The 21,154-nt window shown below is 35.3% G+C and overlaps 2 protein-coding genes across 5 annotated transcripts; one reads left to right on the forward strand and one right to left on the reverse strand.

The window, feature by feature from the left end:
* Positions 1 to 5,389: 5,389 nt before the first annotated feature.
* Positions 5,390 to 17,313, forward strand: LOC107802397 (M phase phosphoprotein 10). Of its 3 annotated transcripts, none has more exons than XM_016625882.2 (13): positions 5,390 to 6,304; positions 6,466 to 6,527; positions 7,388 to 7,508; positions 7,646 to 7,756; positions 8,070 to 8,207; positions 9,380 to 9,448; positions 9,574 to 9,615; positions 9,775 to 9,843; positions 10,294 to 10,365; positions 10,456 to 10,509; positions 10,612 to 10,753; positions 16,774 to 16,836; positions 16,929 to 17,313. In XM_016625882.2, exons 1-13 carry the CDS (start codon positions 5,618 to 5,620, stop codon positions 16,943 to 16,945), a joined length of 1,647 nt encoding a protein of 548 aa, XP_016481368.1. In that variant the 5' UTR covers positions 5,390 to 5,617; the 3' UTR covers positions 16,946 to 17,313. The 3 variants fall into 3 exon arrangements, with proteins under 3 accessions (XP_016481368.1, XP_016481369.1, XP_075107790.1); XM_016625883.2 differs by having other exon boundaries at positions 7,649 to 7,756; XM_075251689.1 differs by having other exon boundaries at positions 5,396 to 6,296; positions 6,464 to 6,527.
* A 411-nt stretch (positions 17,314 to 17,724) lies between these two features.
* Positions 17,725 to 20,466, reverse strand: LOC107802400 (uncharacterized). 2 transcript variants are annotated; one of them, XM_016625890.2, is made up of 5 exons: positions 20,268 to 20,466; positions 19,590 to 19,694; positions 18,846 to 19,101; positions 18,690 to 18,767; positions 17,725 to 18,375 (listed from the first exon to the last, which is right to left on the reverse strand). In XM_016625890.2, exons 1-5 carry the CDS (start codon positions 20,307 to 20,309, stop codon positions 18,254 to 18,256), a joined length of 603 nt encoding a protein of 200 aa, XP_016481376.1. In that variant the 5' UTR covers positions 20,310 to 20,466; the 3' UTR covers positions 17,725 to 18,253. The 2 variants fall into 2 exon arrangements, with proteins under 2 accessions (XP_016481376.1, XP_016481377.1); XM_016625891.2 differs by having other exon boundaries at positions 20,277 to 20,437.
* Between the last annotated feature and the right edge of the window lie 688 nt (positions 20,467 to 21,154).

Below are 21,154 nucleotides of genomic sequence, written 5' to 3' on the forward strand. Positions count from 1 at the left end.
AAGTAATTCTTACCCAATGTAAGTTAAATACATAGATTATTGGTAGAATTTAACATGTAAAATAGTGAAAATTATGGGTTTAGTTGAAAAATCTATGTTTTGATAAAAATGGGATTTAACCACGAAAATGATTATGGAATTGGGTGAAAATTATATATTTGAGTTCGTGAGGTTATGGTAACATTTATCTTCAAAAATTTCCGGAATCCGGGCGCGTGGGCCCGGGGATGAGTTTTAGGAATCTTCCAATTTGAGTTGGGTAATTACTCTAATAGTTAAATTATGAACTTTTGAACATGTATTGATTAATTTATATAACATTTGACTAGTTTCGGATTGTTCGGCACCGAGTTGAGGCTTTAAAACGAATTTGTGGGCCGGAAAGCGAGCTCTAAGACAAGGTAAGTCTCTTGCCTAACCTTGTAAGAGGAAATTTACCCCATGGGTGATTTAAATTACTAATTGCTTCTAATTGTGGGGGCTACGTACGCACGAGCTGACGAGAGTTCGTGCGTAGATACTAATTATGCTTATGTCCAGGTAGCTTAGGACCCAAATCATGAAATACTTGTAATGTTTGCACCCTACTTGTTAATTAAAGTGCCTAAATTATATTAAAACTTGTTAAGGAATTTGTAAAAACCGAATTACACTTACTTGAGTTTTGGCGGGTTGCTTGATCATTAACAAAAATTGTGCTTCTTTGTGCATTAGCCTTGTATTAGCTTTTAAATCGGTTGTTCATAAAGTATCCTCTCTTCTTGTGGAGCGGGCCGAACGCCTCGGCAGTAGATAGATGCATCTATGGTTCGTGCCGTTTGACCCTCGGCAGTGTACACATTATTCTGGATCGGGTCGTACGACCTCAACATAAATCGTGCGTGTTAATGTTGAAGCCTGAACATACTTGATATTACTTTTCATGAAGTGAGAGATTATAATTTTATTTATTTGTTCGAAATTTAATTGGAATTAGTATGTGCTAATAGAAGACTCCTGGAATTTACTATTTGTTGAAGAATTATTTGATTATTGTTGTTATTGTGTTAATATCATTGTTCACATACTCTGTGTCTATTTAGCATTCATATATTTTATTGTTAGCCCCTATAAGTGTCGATGTCGACCCTCGTCACTACTTTTTCGAGGTTAGACTGAATACTTACTGGTACATGTTGTTTATGTACTCACGCTACACTTTTGCACTAATCCTGTAGGATCTGAGGCAGATGCATCTGGCAGTCTTACCGGCGCGTACCCCCGATACCCCGAGGCCTAGTGGTGAGCTGCTCTTTTGAGTCCGTTCGGTAGCACCCGACGTCTCTCTTTTGCTTTACCTTCTGTCTACTCTATTTCAGACAGTAGTTTAGTATTTTTGTATATTCTACCGGTAGCTTTTAGTATTTTTGTATATTCTACCTGTAGCTCATACACTTGTGACACTAGGTCTTGAAAAATATGCTAGTAGACATTCGATTGCTTTTGAGTATTTAATTCACTACACTTGTTCTTATATTTGTTGCTGCTTCATTTTATTAAATCTTTCGCCTTTTACTTACTTAATAAATAAAAATCAATTATCTCAAAAGTATCACGACCTATATGAGAAATTAAGTCGCGACAAAAAGTATCAAATTTAACTTCAAAGAATGCGAAATGGTCCGAATATGCCTGTACTTTGCAATAGAGTTCAAATTTGATTCTTTAATAATTGATTCTCTCTACTCTAAAAGTGAACATTTGAAGACACTATTCCACCACCACTTCTCACTTCCTGGACATTCACCAAAAGAGCATACATAAATTCCATACAAAAATTACCTCACTCAGACGATATCTCTCACTGTCTCACATATTCACCTTCACCACTTTCTTCATCGAGCATTTTACTTTCGCCAGAAGACCACCCTCTACCACTATAACCCTATTTTGATGCCACAGTATTACTGCAAAATAATTTAGGAATTGATCGATTATGGGTACATGAGTATGTGTTAGCTTAAGAGATCGATGTAGATCTTTGACATCACTATTGATGATTTAAGAAGTCAGTGGAGTTCACTTCCGATAGGGTCGGAATTTCACTTGGTGATGCAATTGATCATTGTTTAAGTTTCATTCGGGCAATTTGAGGCTTGGGGATGGTTAATTTGAGCCTTGGTTGTTGAAGAAGAGAGTGGTGTCACCGTCGAAACAATGACTCTTCAAAAAATTAAGGGTAATTTTAGTCTACACCTTTTGCATTGTGAAATAGTAACAAATTTGACAATTTTTTCTAGTATAAAAGGTTCATATGTTAGTTAATGACGACAGATCAAGTAGATTTTTGTTAGGGCAATGATAGATTCTACGCCAACTATTTACTTTACGCAAATTTGATCATTTTGCACAATTCAAGGGCATTTTTTATCCTTTTTCCGTCCTAAAAATTTATAGGAGAGAAAAAAGATCTCGTTCAACCAAGTGGCAACCTAGAAAAAAGTCATAGACATAACTAGTTAATAATTAGTTGTTATTTTTGAATTTAAATATCTATAAAATAATAAAATAAAATATTTTATAATAAACAAAGAAATTAAAAAAATTATCCATTCAAATTGGAGTGTAGTTTTAAATTGGACTTTTAAAATTATTTTAAATAAAAATTTATATATTATTAAAAGGAGAGAAAAAAGTCATCTCGTTCAACCAAGTGACAACCTAGAAAAAAACCATACGGCATAAATAGTTAATAATTAGTTATTGTTTTTGAATTTAAATATCTATAAAATAATAAAATAAAATATTTTATAATAAAAAAATAAAAAAATTGTCCATTCAAATGGGAGAGTAGTTTTAAATTGAACTTTTAAAATTATTTTAAATAAAAACTAAAATTACAAATTATAAAAAACTGCCAATTTAAAATTTCTTTGTTTTTTAAATAATTTTTGTTTTACTTTTTAAAAATAAAAAGTTTATTTATTCAGAAGATATTATTGAGAATAATAGAATAAAATATAAAAAAATATATATATCTTCTATTATATTATAAAAAGAAAGTAGCATACAAAAATTTAAATAAAGTAATATGCTAATAAAAGTTTCTATTAACAATGAAATAATACTAAATATTGGATAATATAATAAGAAAAATACATAACAACAAGATAAGTCTCATTAATTTAATAGAGATTTTATTCATTAAATTTCAGATAATATTATTGAGGACAACAAGATAAAATTTAAAATAAAAAAATATTTCAAGAGTAATAAAATATATATCTTATATTATATTACAAAAAAAAAGTAGCAGACAAAAAATATTAAACAAAGTAATATTCTAATAAAAGTTTCTATTAACAATGCAATAGTACTAAATATTGGATAATATAATAAAGAAAAATACAGAACAAAAAAGTTATTCAATGATTATACAACTCTCTTTAATTTAATAGAGATTTTATTCATTTAAATTCAGATAATATTATTGAGAGCAATAGGATAAAATCTAAACCAAGTGGCAGCCTAGAAAATAAAGTAATATGCTAATAAAAGTTTTTATTAACAATGCAATAATATTAAAAATTAGATAATATAATAAAGAAAAATATAGAATAAAAAAGTTATTCAATGACTATACAACTATCTTTAATTTAATAGATATTTTATTCATTAAAATTCAGATAATATTATTGAGAACAATAGAATAAAATCTAAACCAAGTGGCAGCCTAGAAAATAAAGTAATATGCTAATAAAAGTTTATATTAACAATGCAATAATATTAAATATTGGATAATATAATAAATAAAAATATATAACAAAAAAGTTATTCCATGCCTATATAAGTCTCATTAATTTAATAGAGATTTTATTCATTAAATTTAAGATAATATTATTGAGAAAAATAGGATAAATTTCAAATAAAAAAAAAATTAAAAATATATTTCAAGAATAATAAAATATATATCTTCTATTATATTATAAAAAGAAAGTAGTAGACAAAAATATTAAACAAAGTAATATGCTAATAAAAAATTTTATTAACAATCTATATCTATATATTATTAAAAGGAGAGATACAGAACAGCAAAGTTATTCAATGACTATACAACTCTCTTTAATTTAATAGAGAATTTGTTCATAAAAATTCAGACAATATTATTGAGAACAATAGAATAAAATTTAAAATAAAAAATTATTTCAAGAGTAATAAAATATATATCTTCTATTATATTACAAATAGAAAGTAGTAGACAAAAATATTAAATAAAGTAATATGCTAATAAAAATTTCTATTAACAATTCAATTATATTAAATATTGGATAATATAATAAAAAAAATATATAACAAAAAAGTTATTCGAAGACCATATAAGTCCCTTTAATTTAATAGAGATTTTATTCATTAAAATTCAGATAATATTATTGACAACAACAGAATAAAATTTAAAATAAAAAATATTTCAAGATTAATAAAATATATATATCTTCTCTTATATTATAAAAGAGAGCGATCAGACAAAAATATTAAACAAAGTAATATGCTAATAAAAATTTCTATTAACAATGTAAAAATACTAAATATTGGATAATAGAATAAAGAAAAATATATAACAAAAAAGTTATTCAATGACTATATAAGTCCCTTTAATTTAATAGTTATTTTATTATTGGGTATATCAAATTGACAAATAAGATGACAATTGAAATTTATTAACGCAATATGATCTAATTTGTTCAAATAAGCCCGATCACACTTTAATCTAATTAATATTTTTTAATATTGACCGCATCACACGGGTACGACTACTAGTTATGAAGAAAAGAAGAATATGTGAATTTTTCTTACGAACATAGAAATATGTGTTACCCCAGATTTTATCCGCCAAAAGTTTAGCTTTATTAAATTGGTAAAACAAAGGTATTTGGGTTCAGGGGCGGAGGTAGTGTATGATTAACGGGTTCGGACGAACCCAATAATTTTTGCTTAGACCCTGCTTTGTATTAGAAAATTACTAAACATATATAAATATTTACCTGCGAACCCAGTGACTAAATGCGTTATGATTTCAGTGACAGGTTCAGAACCCATAAACTTCAAATATTGACTCTCAAATGGATATTTAGGGATCTCTCTTGTTCATAGAACTCCGGCTCTGTTTGGGTTAACTCTCTATCTTTCGACTTTTATCATGTAATTCATTTGCATTAATATGCACTGCAAGAAAACAACCCTGAACTAGTTGAAAAGGTTAAAATGCAGAGAACTAGGAAAGAAAAGATAATTAATTGACGATAGTCACAATACCACTTTACGGATATGACAACAATCTTGTAATTTACCAATTTATTGTCAGTTTATGTTTGTTTAATCTACATTTGAATGGATTATCTTGATTTTTACTGAGAAAAGGAAAATTGCTCAAGAGAGGACATTTTAGTATGAAAGAATAAGACGGAGGTTCATCATCTTTTAACCCCCATTAACACTCACAAATTAAAGGGCAAAAGCCCTCATCCGGGTCGGGTTACGGACCATATATAGAAATAAAAATAATTTTTTTGAAATAAAGTAAAACCTTAAGTCTTTCTTAAACCCTACAAACCTCAGAAGAATACCGTCTCTCTCCGCCATGGCAACCACGGCGGACGACAGCCAAAGTGCTGACGGCGTTAAGGCTCTCCGGCGGCTCAAATCCACTGACGCACCTCTCTATCTCTCAGCATCACCGGACCTTTCTGAAGCAGCTCGATTAGCCTCCAAGTACCTATACTCTTCTCTCAAACCCTACACCCCGAAGTCACCTTTCGCTCAACTCTTGACGGATGGTTTTGATGCTGAGCAAATATGGCAGCAAATTGACTTCCAATCTGAGCCCTTACTTTCCTCTCTCCGTCGCCAAATCAGACAATTTGAGAAGAATCCTGAGGAAATTTCAAAGCTTTTCAATTTAGTTGAAGAAAAGAAGAGGGACAAAGAGGAATTGGCAGTAGAAGAAGGAGAAAGTGAGGACTTTAAGGATGTAGCTATGGATGATTTTGATGACGAGGATGATGTGGATGATGACGATGAAGAAGAAGAGGAGGATGATGATGATGAGGAGGGTGATGATGGTGAGAAGAGCGAAGACGGGGAGGAGGAGAATGGAGGGGTAAAAGGGGGACTGGAAGATAAGTTTTTCAAGGTAAACCAGTTGGAAGAGTATATGGAGGCTGATGAGGCAAGGGAATATGGCTTGAAGAAGAAGACTAAGAGGACAAGGAGCAAGGACGAAGAGGAGGAGGATGAAGAAGCTGACGAGGACGAGGACGAGGACGAGGTGAGAATTTGCTGATTTCTGAAAATAGAGGTTGATTATGTTTAACCATTTGGTGGTTCAGATATTATGCTTAAATTATCATGATTTCAAGCAGATTGGTGAGTGGAGATTTGTGCTTCTTGGGTAAAGCATTTATTTTTAACATTATCTTGTTTCTGCAGCTTGGATTTATGGGCCTCGACGATGATGAAGATGATGAAAATGGAGGAACCGAAAGTGCTAGGTGCTCCTTCTTTGTGTTCTTATTTATCTTTTTAGTGTCCTATGATAAATAAAGCATGAAGTTTAAAGCTCGAGAAGAATTTGCCGAATTGGCTCTTTGTAGTTTGGCCTTAGCTCAATGATTTCAAGGAGATAGCAAAGCAATACGTCGTACTCAATTAGAGTAAAAGACACTTAAACTCTTCTAGTTATTCCAAGACTTGAGGTGCTTATTGTCCATTAGGAAGTATATTTGATGTCGATTAGGCAGAGTTGAGTTGGGTGTGAAGGGTGATTGAGTGATATTTTCCATATTGCCTTAACTGAGGCGGACTGGATAAGACTATGTGATTAAGCTCCCTTATAAAGCTTTACTGAAAGTCTTTATGTAGTCCTTCAATATTTGCCTTGTGGATGTAGGGTGCTCATTTTGCCTCCCTGGGCGACTGTTATCTATATGCTTTGTCATTGTGACAGTTAACCAGTCTTAGATTAGTGATTTTGGATGATGATGCTCTCCGGTTTGATAAAATAGTAGAGGAGCCTGTGCTTTCTTTCTCCCTCTATATTTCACTGCCCGTGCTAAACAGCCGTTATTGATGGTACAACTATTTAACTAAGTCTCAAAATATTAGTTAAGTATCTCCAAGTACTAATTCTCCAACATGGGCTCAAACCTTGCAGAATCACATTCCATATTTGCTGTTCTTAGCTTAATAGTAAGCCACACATGCACTTGTCCTGTGACATTTCTCTTTTACTATTTTTCATCCCTCTATTCGGAATGTCAATCACATTATACAATTCAGTGAGGTTTTAAACTTTGTTACCTCAACATTGACACACTTCCAATTTGCTCATTTTTTTCTCGATGATACACAGATATGAGGACTTCTTTGGTTCAAACAAGGGTATTGGACGGAAGAAAAATGTCAAATCATCTGATCTATCAGATGGCCTGGGAATGGATGATGACATGAGTGATGATAATGATGACAATCAGGTAGTGTACTCTTTGTCCTTTCAGTTGTAAAGTTTATGAAGATGTCTGAGACTCTGAGTAAGTGATCTATAAGATTCAAGTCATTTCAATATCTAACACGTTTCCTCCGTCTAACATATATTCTTCTTCTGTTATAGAAGAAGAAAAGCCTTTCTACCCATGAAAAGGAGCTTGTAAAACTCCGATCTACAATTGAGGAAATGGAGAAAGCAAACTTGGAAGAGAAGGCCTGGACTATGCAAGGAGAAGTAAGATCTCTCTTTCACAATTCCTTATCTTTTTTAAAAAAAATGTTCTTGGAAGAAAAACCCATTTACTAATACACAAGCTCAGACCCAAGATGAAACTGAAACTCGATTATACCCGTACTCGTGTTAATTTCACAATATTTTTTTCTCTCATTGTGGACAATACATTATGATCTTCATAAATTTTTTCCTTTCTAATTGTTCCCTCTTCCTTTCTAATTCCCTTAATCACTGTTTCGTTTAACATGTATTAGCTATATATACCGCATATGGCATCTTCAGTCCTGTATGTTTGAACAATCTCTATTGGCAGGTAACTGCTGCAAGAAGGCCAAAGAATAGTGCATTGGAAGTTGATCTGGATTTCGAGCACAATGTGAGACCTGCCCCTGTAATTACTGAAGAGGTTACTGCATCACTTGAAGAACTAATTCAGAAACGTATTGTAGAGGTGAATATTTTTCTTTTATCTCTACACTGCTAAATATCTAAGTCGCTTTTTTCTTTGGACCGCTGAGGTGAAATTATTGTTGACAGTATCTTTTCATTAAAGAATAAAAGAGATCACTAATAAAAAGATATTGTTAGCAATAAATTTATCCCAATAAAAGAAAAGTAGAAGTCAAACGAGTATAGATATTCCATTTTCTTTCACATCTTGACATTTACTTCATGAATCCATTTCTAGTTTGTTGACTCTAAGGAAGTTTTATTTAATTTTTTCCATCTCCGATTTTCTCCTAGAAAAAGAAAATTTTGCATAATTTGACTGCAGTAAAAGCTTCATCTAGTATGTACCAGAGGAAAATTGTGTAATTTAGTGGTAACTCGGTCAAAGGACATGGGCGAGCTTGGAACATTTTGACATGGGAGGATATGTCAATTCTAGTAATATAGCTGAGGTTCCTATATTGAAATTTAATTTTTTCTTCTCAATTTTCATATTAAATTTTTGAAAGAGTAGCAATGTTCTTTTTCATTAATTGTTATCAGCATATTTGCTAAAGTTGAGGACAAACTAGCAAATTAGCTGTTTTGTTATTTCCGACAATTTCCCACTCTTTTCTCACCTTATAGTCGCCCCTCCCTTCAAAATTCACTCTCACATCTGTGAACTGGGCTCTGACTGGGACGTGGCGTAGAATAAAAAGAGCATTTAAAATTGGAAAAGGAAGAAAGAAAGAAGAAAAAGAGAAGAAAATAAAGGACATGGAGAAAAAGAAAAAATAAGTCTTTGGAATTAATTTACCCTGAATCTGAACATAGATGTTAAGCAAATTAAATGTAAGGGCTAAGAAGTTTAGAAATTTTACTCTGAAAGGGTGCATTTGCTACGTTTTACTAAGTTTGAGTGTTGAGAATGCAAGCAGCAAATTTATTTGTTCGTGGGAAACTGACCTGTTAAATAGAAGTTTAGGAGAACAGGTTGCACCTTTTTATTCTTTTTCTTTTTTGTTTGTAAAAGTTAAATTATAGAAACTCCTTACAGACGTAATAATCATAACGATGTGCTTTGCTCTTCTGCTATTGTTTTATGCCTGCCTTTTCCTCTCTTCCCTACGCAACGTTTGAGTGTGCATGAAATAAAGTAAACAACAACTGACCCCAGCTTGTGATGTCTAGGGTCGGTTTGATGACGTTCAGAAGCCTCCTAGCTTGCCATCCAGAGCACCGAGAGAAACAAAAGAATTGGTAATTACTGTTTGTATATTTGTACATGTGTGTCCATTCAAGTGGATTCTATACTAATTTCAAGTGGATAGCTGTAACTAATGATGCTATGATTTGATGTTTCTTTTTTATTTATGAACATGCAGGATGACAATAAAAGCAAAAAGGGCCTTGCCGAAATTTATGAGGTTAGTGCTCTCCGATACATGCTACTCGAGGAGATTGATACTTATTGGCAGCAACTGCTGCTGTGGATATGTGTACTCTTTATGCTTTATTTGTGAACTTCCCAAAGGAAAATTTCTGTTATCTTATTTTGCCACTTTGTTTCATACATACTTTTGCAGGAGGAATATGTCCAGAAAACTGGTCTTGTATCAACAGCATTATCCTTCTCAGATGAGCAGAAGAAAGAGGTGTGTTTGATCGTTCACCTATAAACCAGCTCTCTTCTTTATAACAGGAGGGGAGGTTCTTCTTCTTCTTTACTTTGTCATCATTACCTAACCTCATCTTACAGGCCTACCTTATGCACCATGTCTGACTACTTGATGCATTATTTTATAAAGTGATAAGTGATAAGCTCAGCTGAAATATATTGTTGCTGCTTTGAATATGATGATCAATCTAATGAAATGCAATGGTCGGGTAAACTTAGGTTCTTTGTGCACGAATAAGAGAGTGATAATGCTGTTAATAGGTTTTGAGACTTTTAACAAATTACAGCATGCAAAGGAAGGGCAAAATTCTCTTACAGCTTTTGAGGGGTATCGTGTGGAGGAGGGAATGGAAAGATGTATCGGGGTTCAATTGCTATGCTCGATTGCACCTTTTTTGAGTATGCTTTATTTTGAATGTTAAAACAGGCCACTTTGCTGTTTAAGAAACTGTGCTTGAAGTTGGATGCTTTGTCTCATTTCCACTTCACTCCAAAACCGGTATGACTATAACAATGTATATTCAGCTAGATTTTTCCAATCTGTACGCGGTTTGTCTCATGTTGCTTCTCCATGACTCAAATTGGTTAGGTCATAGAAGATATGTCTGTACAAGCAAATGTCCCAGCACTTGCAATGGAAGAGGTGAGCTGACGTGCACAAGTCTTATTTTCGAGTTAACTTATCATACTTGCATAAATTCATCATTGTTCAAGTATATTTTCTCATATTATTGTTCTATGGTAGATTGCACCTGTGGCAGTCTCTGATGCAGCTATGCTGGCTCCCGAGGAAGTATTTTCTGGCAAAGGAGATGTTAAAGAAGAAACAGAGTTGACACAAGCAGAGAGAAAAAGGAGGAGAGCAAAGAAGAAAAGGAAATTTAAAGGTAAGTCCTTTAGCAATGATATGCCCCGACGACATTTTCCATGGTTGTCTGTACAAAATTTAATTAACAAACTTAGTACAAGATTTTAACTACTAGATAGAAATAAAGTATAATCAATGAAGATTTTGGGTTCTTTACCAACTTTCCCAACCTGTGCTTTGCGCTTCCAACTCACTGCCTTAGGTGATAGTCCACATTTTGAGACGTAAGGCAATTGTATTATAGATAGATGGAGGTATTTAGATGAAGTTTGACAGGTGATACAGTTCTTAAAAATTGATTATCAAGATTAAGATAGCACGTAATAGTATTGTCTATATTGATTTCTAAGTTTGGAAGAAGTAAAACTTTCATGGGCAGATGAAGGCCGAAGGTGTGCAAAGTTCAATTATGCCTGGGTACACTTCCTATTGGTTTATAAGTAAATAATATTATTGATGGGCTTGTGTAACTGAATATATATCTCCCAATTCTTATCCTTCTTCTCTATTTATCAAAAGAAAATACAATGTTATCCTATTCTCCTTTTTTTCTTTGGGGTGGGGCATGGGGTATTGTGTCCATCCCATGGCCCATGTGAAAGAAGATGAAGCTTCCTTTTGGTTTTGTCAAGCCAACCAATTTAGAAGTTCAATTTGGGCAACTAGCTTTTGAAGTGAATATTGATGTCATTGCATACATCAATATGGACATTCTTCAACTATAAATAGGTGCCTCTACCTTCATTTGTAATCACACCAAAATAAAGAGAAAGAGAGTGATTTACAGAGTAAGAAGCAAAATACTCTGTGAGGAAAAATATAGAGAGTTTAAGCGGTATTGTAGTGAGGTGAAAAAATCAAAAGAGGGTTATTTCTTTTGAGTGTTTAGTGGTTTTGGAGTATTTTATTCGGTACCACAAATTGTAAAATCCTCGCTATAGTGAAATCAATTGCTCCTCTCGGGTTGTGATTTTTCTCTTATTCAGAAGGGTTTTCCACGTAAAAATCTCGGTGTCCTTGTTTCTCTTATTATTACCGTTGGTTACAATATTTTAGTAATCCGCATTTATTATAGTCGTATACCGTGAATATTATTTCTGTGGGGGTTAATTTTCCCAACAACTAGTATCAGAGCACAGGTTCTGCTCATTCACAGAAATATTATTTACTGTCAATTTTACTCTGTGACAAAAAAAATGTCAGGAGTAAAGTATGAAGTAACAAGATTCAACGGTAATGACGGTTTCTCCATATGGCAAAGAAGGATGAAACCTGCTCATCCAACAAGGGCTAGACATTGCACTAAATGGAAAAGAGGCAAAGCCGGAAACCATGAAAGACGAGGAATAGGCAGACATGGTTAAGAAGGCGGCTAGTGCAATCAGACTACACTTGTCTGATGAAGTGCTCAATAATGTCGGAGATGAAAATAGTGCATGTGGTATTTGGAAAAGACTAGAAAATCTATACATGTCCAAATCCTTAACAAACAAGTTGTTTTTGAGAAAACAACTTTATGCCATCCATATGAGTGAAGGTACAAATTTCTTGTCCCATTTAAATATGTTCAATGGATTAATCACACAGCTGGCAAACCTTGGAGAAACAATCACTGAAGTAGATAAGGCTATCATGCTTCTAAACTCGTTGCCATCTTCCTATGATAATTTGGCAACAACCATCCTGCATGGTAGAGATACCATCGATTTAAAGGAGGTCACATCAGCCATCCTACTCAATGATAAGATGAGGAAGAAGCCCGAAAATCAGAGTTATGCTCTTATCATGGAAAACAGAGGAGGAAGTTTTTATAGAGCATCGAGTAGCCGTGATAAATTCAAAGCTCGTGGAAAGTCCAGGAACCGGTCAAAGGGTAGAAATTGCTACAGTTGCGGTCAACCCGGTCACTTCAAAAGAGATTGCCCAAAGAAAGGTCGAGGCGAGAGCAATGGCCAGAAGAATGATGACAACATAACCGCTGCAGTGCACAACGATGATTCGGTGGTTCTCTTCGCTCACAAGGAGGAGGAATGCATGCACTTAGCAAGCCAAGAGTCAGAATGGGTGGTTGATACAACATCCTACCATGCCACACCGGTAAGAGAATTCTTCTGTAGGTACAAAGCAGGAGACTTTGGAATGGTCAAGATGGGAAATATCAGTCGCTCAAAGATTGTGGGGATTGGCGACATTTGTATCAAGACAAATGTCGGATGCACATTAGTTTTAAAAGATGTGCGACACGTACCAGATTTGTGAATGAATTTGATTTCAGGGATCGTTCTAGATCGAGACGGGTACGGGAATCACTTCGCCAATAGGAAGTGAAGACTCACCAAGGGATCATTGGTGATTGCTAAAGGAGTTTCTCCCTACACATTGTACAATACAACCGTTGAGATATGTGAAGATGGGTTACATGCGGTTGTAGATGATACGCCTGCAGATTTATGGCACCGGAGATTGGGCCATATGAGTGAGAAGGGACTGCAGATCCTATCCAAAAAGTCACTCATCTCATTTGCAAAAGGTACAAGTGTGAATTCTTGTGATTATTGTTTATTTGGAAAACAACACAGGGTATCGTTTCAAGCAACTCATGGAAGAAAAAATCGAATATACTTGATTTAGTATATTCTGATGTTTGTGGTCCAATGGATGTAGAATCAATGGGAGGTAACAAATATTTTCTTACATTTATTGATGATGCTTCACGAAAATTGTGGGTTTATTTCTTGAGAACCAAAGACCAGGTATTTCAAGTATTTCAGAAATTCCATGCTCTGGTGGAAAGGGAGACATGTCAAAAATTAAAGCGTCTCAGGACAGACAATGGAGGAGAGTATTCTTCAAAGGAGTTTGAATACTACTGCTCGAGCCATGGAATCTGACATGAGAAGACAGTTCCTGGAACCCCACAACACAATGGTGTAGCTGAAAGAAAGGATGAATCGCACCATTGTCGAAAAAGTGAGAAGTATGCTCAAAATGGCAAAATTACCTAAGTTATTTTGGGGTGAAGCAGCTCGCACAACCTGTTACTTGATTAATAGAAGTCCATCAGTTCCATTGGAGTTTGACATTCCAGAGAAAGTCTGGACCAACAAAGAGGTGTCCTACTCCCATCTGAAAGTGTTTGGATGTAAAGCTTTTGCACATGTGTCGAAGGAGCAGAGAACGAAGCCGGATGACAAAGCTATATCATGTATCTTCATCGGTTATAGAGATGAAGAGTTCGGCTACAGATTGTGGGACCCAGAAAGGAAAAAGATCATCAGAAGCAGAGATGTGATCTTCAGAGAAGATGTGGTCGGGATTGATAGCGATCAATCAACAAATACCAAAAATGATAATGATACAGTTACTAACTTTGTTACTACTCCTACTGCACCTGTACGTAATCCTTCCACAGGTGAAGAATGGCACACAGAAGGCGTAGATGAAGAGGTTGCTGAGCATGGGGAGAACCCTAGTCCACAAGAGGAAGAAGGAGAGCAACAAGAAGAAGAAGAAGGACAACCTTTGAGAAGATCTGAAAGAGAGAAGGTAGAGTCCACAAGGTATCCTTCTTCAGAGTATATCCTGAGTATATCCTCGTCACTGATGAGGGGGAGCCAGAGAATTTCAAGGAGGTGCTATCTTATCCGAAACAAATCCAGTGGATGGAAGCCATGCAAGAAGAGATGAATTCTCTACAGAAGAATCATACGTACGAACTGGTTGAACTTCCAAAAGGCAAAAGACCGCTCAAGTGCAAGTGGGTCTTTAAGCTTAAGAAAAATGAAAACGGCAAGCTAGTTAGACATAAAGCTCGATTGGTGGTAAAAGGTTTCGAACAGAAGAAAGGTATTGATTTTTATGAAATTTTCTCACCTGTTGTCAAAATGACTTCTATTCGAACAATCTTGAGCTTGGCAGCTAGCCTAGATCTTGAAGTGGAGCAGTTGGACGTAAAAACTGCGTTTCTGCATGGAGATTTGGAAGAAGAGATCTATATGGAGCAGCCAGAAGGTTTTGAAGTAAAGGCGAAGAAACACATGGTATGCAAGTTGAAAAAGAGTCTTTATGGGCTGAAACAAGCGCCTAGGCAGTGGTACAAGAAGTTTGACTCATTCATGAGAAGTCAAACGTACACAAAGACTTTTTCAGATCCATGTGTATACTATAAGAAATTCTCTAACAATAACTTTATCATCTTGTTGTTATATGTGGATGACATGTTGATTGTAGGACAAGACAAGAAGTTGATTGCCAAGTTGAAGGAAGATTTGTCCAAGTCATTTGACATGAAAGACTTGGGTCCAACACGACAAATTCTAGGAATAGAGATTGTCCGAGATAGGACAAATAGTAAGTTGTTGCTGTCACAACATAAGTGTATTGAACGTATACTTAAAAGCTTCAACATGATGAGTGCTAAACCAGTTAGCACGCCTCTTACTGGTCATATAAAGTTGAACAAGACAATGTGTCCTACAACAAAGGAAGATAAAGAAAGTATGGCTAAAGTTCCATATTCCTCTGCCGTCGGGAGCCTGATGTATGCAATGGTATGTACCAGACCTGATATTGCTCATGCTGTCGGTACTGTTAGTAGGTTTCTTGATAATCCCGGAAAAGAACATTGGGAAGCTGTGAAGTGGATACTTAGGTATCTAAAAGGAACCTTAGATGAATGCTTGTGTTTTTGGAGATCAGATCCAGTTTTGAGGGTTACACGGATGCTGATATGGCAGGTGATCTTGATAATCGTAAATCTATTACAGGATACCTGTTCACTTTTTCAAGGGGAGCTATATCATGGCAGTCGAAGTTGCAGAAGTGCGTTGCACTCTCTACAACTGAAGCAGAGTATATTGCCGCTACTGAAGCTGGCAAGGAGATGGTTTGGCTGAAACGGTTCCTTCGAGAGTTTGGATTACATCAAAAGGAGTATGTCGTCTATTGTGACAGTCAAAGTGCAATAGACATGAGCAAAAACACCATGTATCATGCAAGGACGTAGCATATCGACGTGAGATATCACTGGATTCGAGAAAGGATAGAGGATGAATCTATGCAGGTCAAGAAGATCGATACAAGTGAGAATCCTTCGGATATGCTGACCAAGGTGGTACCAAGAGACAAGTTCGAGCTATGCAAAGAACTTGTCGGCATGCACTCAAACTAGAAACTCCGGTGTTACCTCTTTCAGGTGCATGGGACTGGAGGGGGAGATTTATTGGGTCTATCCCATGGCCCATGTGAAAGAAGATGAAGCTTCCTTTTGGTTTTGTCAAGCCAACCAATTTAGAAGTTCAATTTGGGCAACTATAAATAGGTGCCTCTACCTTCATTTGTAATTACACCAAAACAAAGAGAAAGAGAGTGATTTACTGAGTAAGAAGCAAAATACTCTGTGAGGAAAAATATAAAGAGTTTGAGCGGTGTTGTAGTGAGATGGAAAAATCAAAAGAGGATTATTTCATTTGAGTGTTTAGTGGTCTTGGAGTATTTTATTCGGTACCACAAATTGTAAAATCCTCGCTATAGTGAAATAAGTTGCTCCTCTCGGGCCGTGGTTTTTCCCTTATTCAGAAGTGTTTTCCACGTAAAAATCTCGATGTCCTTGTTTCTCTTATTATTACTGTTGGTTACACTATTTTAGTAATCCGCATTTATTATAGTCGTATACCGTGAATATTATTTCTGTGGGGGTTAATTTTCCCAACATGGGGTGGGGATGGCCAGGCAGGGGGAGGGATTGTGTTTGCTGGTTGCAGCACCTGAAACCCCCCCTAATAATGGTGGTATCTGAGCGAGCTGGTGCGCGGTTCAACCAATTCACCAAATACCCACTACCTCCCATTCAATACCCTTGGGGGCCTTGTGAGCTTTGATGCTCGAAAGAAAAATTCACGTCCATGCTCAAGTATATCTGTAGCTTGGGGTTTAGGTTTTAGTTTATAGCGTCTAAATTATCAGAACTTATTTAGTAGCTTTAGTAAGCACTGTATATTTTTGCTCTTGCTATTGTTAAGTTGGGTAATTTTTGTACAGCTGAATCATCAAAAAGGACGGTCAAGGCGGCACCCCAAAATACATTGTCTGATGATGTTGAGAGTAAGTTGTATTACTAATTTCTTTTATTCTCTTTGTTAGTTCTTTCCTTAATGAACATAATAACTGAATTCCGGTATGCCATTATTCTGCAGGGAATGAGAAGTCATAATGTGTACCAGGACTGAATCTGAATGGTGCTGCCCCTCACTCAAGCAATTGAGATAACAATTTTGGCACGGGAGGGCTTCTGCGTCCTTGCTCACCCGCGCGGAGCTACATCCCCATAGAAAACACTTTAGTGTCCATTGTGAACACGAACTGGTGTCCTTAGGAAAAGTAGGTGGCATCATTTTTATGGTAATTTGACATACAGATGATAGGAAGAAATGTCATTACTGGCCCAAGCTTTTGTTGAGAAGAACGAGTTACCTCGCAGGAAAGAGAACTTCATAATTATGTAATGTATTTTTGCCCAACAGCTTTTGAAATGTAAAGAGTTGGATTTTTGGGTGATAAAAATGTCTCATGTTTCTTTCAGACCCATATGGCTGTTACGTTAGTTCGTAATTTGAATCAACATCTGGTTATAGTGAAACAACTAAACTGAGTTGTGTACCAAATTGGTAAATTACGCGTATCTTAAAACAACAACAATAATAAATCAAGTGTAATTCTACAAGTGGAGGAGAGTAATGTATATGCAGACCTTACCCCAAACCCTACTTTGGGAAGGTAGAGACTTTTTCCGATAGACCCTTAGATCAAGGAACAACGAAAATAGAGTAACAAACAGTAACAACAACACTGCAATAGGAGCAAATGGCACAACATGTACTACTAACGACCAGGAATAAGAGAAATACAAAAATAATACTAGTATTCTACTAAGACTAAGAGACTAGCGACTACCTGTTACAATTTGTAATATACAGTTACTGAGTCATTTGCTTGTCTTACTAGGATTCTATTACATACACACGAAAACACAAAAGTCCTTCCGACTGGAGCTACAACAATAATGACCAAAACAAAACTTAACATACCTTAATCCTCAACAAAAAAATTACTCAATTAATTAACTATTTCTGTCATAATATCGGCAAGTTAAGGGGGAGATCAGAGATGATCCTGAGTCGGGAGTACATCCTCTCCATGCTTTTGGTTATTTTTGAAACATCGAAAAGTCGACCCACACTCTTTTCATGTATTTATGAAGAGTGCAACAATCAAAACAATCCTATAATGCAATACAAAAAAGATTCCACTCCAACAGAAAAAATAAAGGCCAAGATAGCAAGCTTTTAAAGCTCCTGACAGGAAGAAAGTGGATTAAGAGGGAACAAACAATACAGGTGTCTGCTCTAAACCTCTTTTATTTCCATATTGCGTCCATTTTAGCCCCTTTTGCTAATATCACCATCTTACGGGCCAACATAAGATCAGAATTTCGGTGCTTGTGGATTTAAGATCACCAAACCTATTTGTTCAAGTGCTCTTCAAGTCGCTCAATTGCAGCACCTACACCACCCTTCACTTCATTGCCATCTGTTGTCCCAGACCCTTCATTGGCTTTCTCTACAAGCTTCAAATGAAGCCACCCTGATAGAACAAGTTTGTTTTAGTAAATCTGCAAGTTCTCATTTAACATAGGAACAGCATAGCCCACCCAAAAGCTGGTCCCTACTTCACATGATTCTTCATTTTAAGGAATACATAAGATGTATGAAATCCTTATAATTTCAAAATGTAAACCAGGCTGCCTAAGAAGAGATGATAAGTTCAATCATCTATAATTAACTGAAGTTACAAAGTTTTTAAGTTTTAGTAGCATCATCAATACTATCAGGTTAAGAATTTTGAGCAAATAAGAGCAATTGAATAGATCGAAATTAATAAGCAGGTCATTCTATTACCAAGAGGGAAGCAAACTGCAGCACCCAAAGCAGAACCTAACATCACATTTCTCGCACGCCAATGGAGTGATCCTGGCACTGGAACCATAAAAATAAAGAGTGAGTGGGGGAGGAGATAATCTAAAAAAGGTTTGATGCCCAAAATTTGCCACTTACTAATTAGACCAAATGTTGCAGCTGTAGCAGAACCAGCTCCAACAACATTATAAACATCATGCACCCCACGCTTTTCAGCAAGCAGATTCTGTAATCCATAGAAAGCTGCAGTAAACATTCCAAGCCGTATTCCGCCAACTATTGAGCCACGAGTGACTCGTATAAATCTTTTTTCCATAGCATCTCTCATGAGCCGATATTGTTCACGCTTATCTGGTGTGCTCCCAAGCTTTAACATCACCTCCGCATCCTTGCTCTGTTAAAAGAGAAGAAAGACCCATGAACACTAGAGGAACCACCCATGCAGAAAGAAAAGATCACGTTCTTCTTTTTGGGAAGGGAGGACTAGGGAAATCCTATTTATTAGTTGCAGCTTTCCTCCAGACCTCTGGAACAAAAGCAGCAGGAAATCAAATTTTCTTCAAAGGGGCATCTACATTATACAGGCTCTATTGTAGAAGATAATAAGTATAAAAGGTTAACAAGGCCATAAAGTTCTGGCTGATTTAAGAAAGCAAAAAGTTCTCTTTTTTTTTTTTTTTCTAATCTCAAAATTTTATCTGACCTTCTTAACGAGTAGTTTGAAATCCCATTTACTATTTAGACAAACGTAACATTTTACTACTGTCCAAAGTTTCACAATTAGCATTTCCTCTCTCCAATTTATCTTCCTATGTCAAAATGCGACTATGGGAAATCAGTAGTAAGTGCAATATAATAGTTACAGTGTGAAGAGATACTAACAACAGAAGCAGCAGCCTCCTTGCTACCTCCATACAACAAGCCAGCAAATACCCCAATTACAGTAGCAGCGCCCCAATTTACAGTTCCTGCGATTTTCTGAGGCCTCTGAAAACAAAAACCAAACAGATTAGCTTGCTAAGCAAAATTCTGAGATAAGTCAAATACAGTAAAATAGAAAGGAATAAAGACTTATAAGTAAATATTTCATATAAGTCTATTTGTACCCTGGCCCCAACCTACACTAATGCTTCTACTTAATCCGGATTTAGGAACCAGCTATACTTTGCACATACGCAAAGTTATAAGGAAATAAACCCTTCAGATTAATTTAAAAAGAATAATCAACGAAACACTATTGGCAGTGGATAGGAATAACAAGGAAGACATTCATAAAGTAGTTAGCTGGACCACAGTACTGGGAATAGGAAAATTCTTCAATGAAATAAAGATTAGAACGTAAAACAGATCATTTAAAAATCCCAATTAAAACAACCAAGTCTTTTCAAGTTCCTAATTGAGGAAACTTGAGAAGTAGATATCTGGAGTGGGGAATTCAAGCAATTGAACAATTCCAACAAAAAGAAGACAAACACGAGAAGAACAGCAAGGAAAAAACTCAGCTAATAACTAAGTTAAAGGTAATCAGAAACCAATTCATGTATAGGAGAGATGACTCACATTAACCACCTTTTCTTCTTCAGTTTTTTCTGAGGATTCCATAAGTAACAACGATAACTGAGAAGGATGCCCTCTTTGTAACACAAGCTCAGCCTCGAAAGATCGGCAATGGTTACAGTCTCGCCAATGCTGCAAATGAATGAAGCCGAGTTGAGTTGAACATTCGAGTCTAGCGGCTCGATTCGGACCTATGGAGGTGAATACCCGGAAGTGGGTCGGATCGGGTGGAGACCCGGACCTTTTATTTGGGCCTTCTAAGGAGTTGTCCAGACCGAGCCCTAAATCCCTATGGCCGGCCGGTCCATCAGTATTTCTTTTTTGAGGAATTTACATGTAATACAATTTATTTATAACTTTAATTAAATAAGTTACAACTACTTTTAGAAAAGTAGTCTTAGGGTATGCGTTTTGCGCGTGTACTCATATCAGTAAATATAAAATTTTAAAAATTAAATAAATATTATTAAATTATGTATAGCTGATGTGAAATTGTTAAGTGTTTTTTCGAGAGTATTTTTAGAATTTGATGTTGAGTTAATGAGTATTATAATTATGAATACTGGGATAATTTATATCTAATTATAGTTTTTTTAGAATGTCTATTTATATTTTGTATACATAATTTTTATAGAAGGAATACTTGATGAAAGAATAATGGACATACTACTGTATATCCAAATAATCAAATAGTATAATTTTTCACAAGCTTTTTGTTTAAATTTTCTTAGAAAATTATTCAAATAGCATACCAAAATCAAACTAATTATATAGCTTGAGTTTTATACCGTTTTGTTGATATGAAGTCTTTATTATTTTAATCTCGTTATCTTTTGCATCACAAACTTAAAGCTAAATGAGCTGAAAGCGATTATTAACAAAAACCCATC

This window comes from Nicotiana tabacum, chromosome 4 (genome assembly GCF_000715075.1).
Source record: "Nicotiana tabacum cultivar K326 chromosome 4, ASM71507v2, whole genome shotgun sequence".
Classification (NCBI taxonomy): Eukaryota; Viridiplantae; Streptophyta; class Magnoliopsida; order Solanales; family Solanaceae; genus Nicotiana; species Nicotiana tabacum.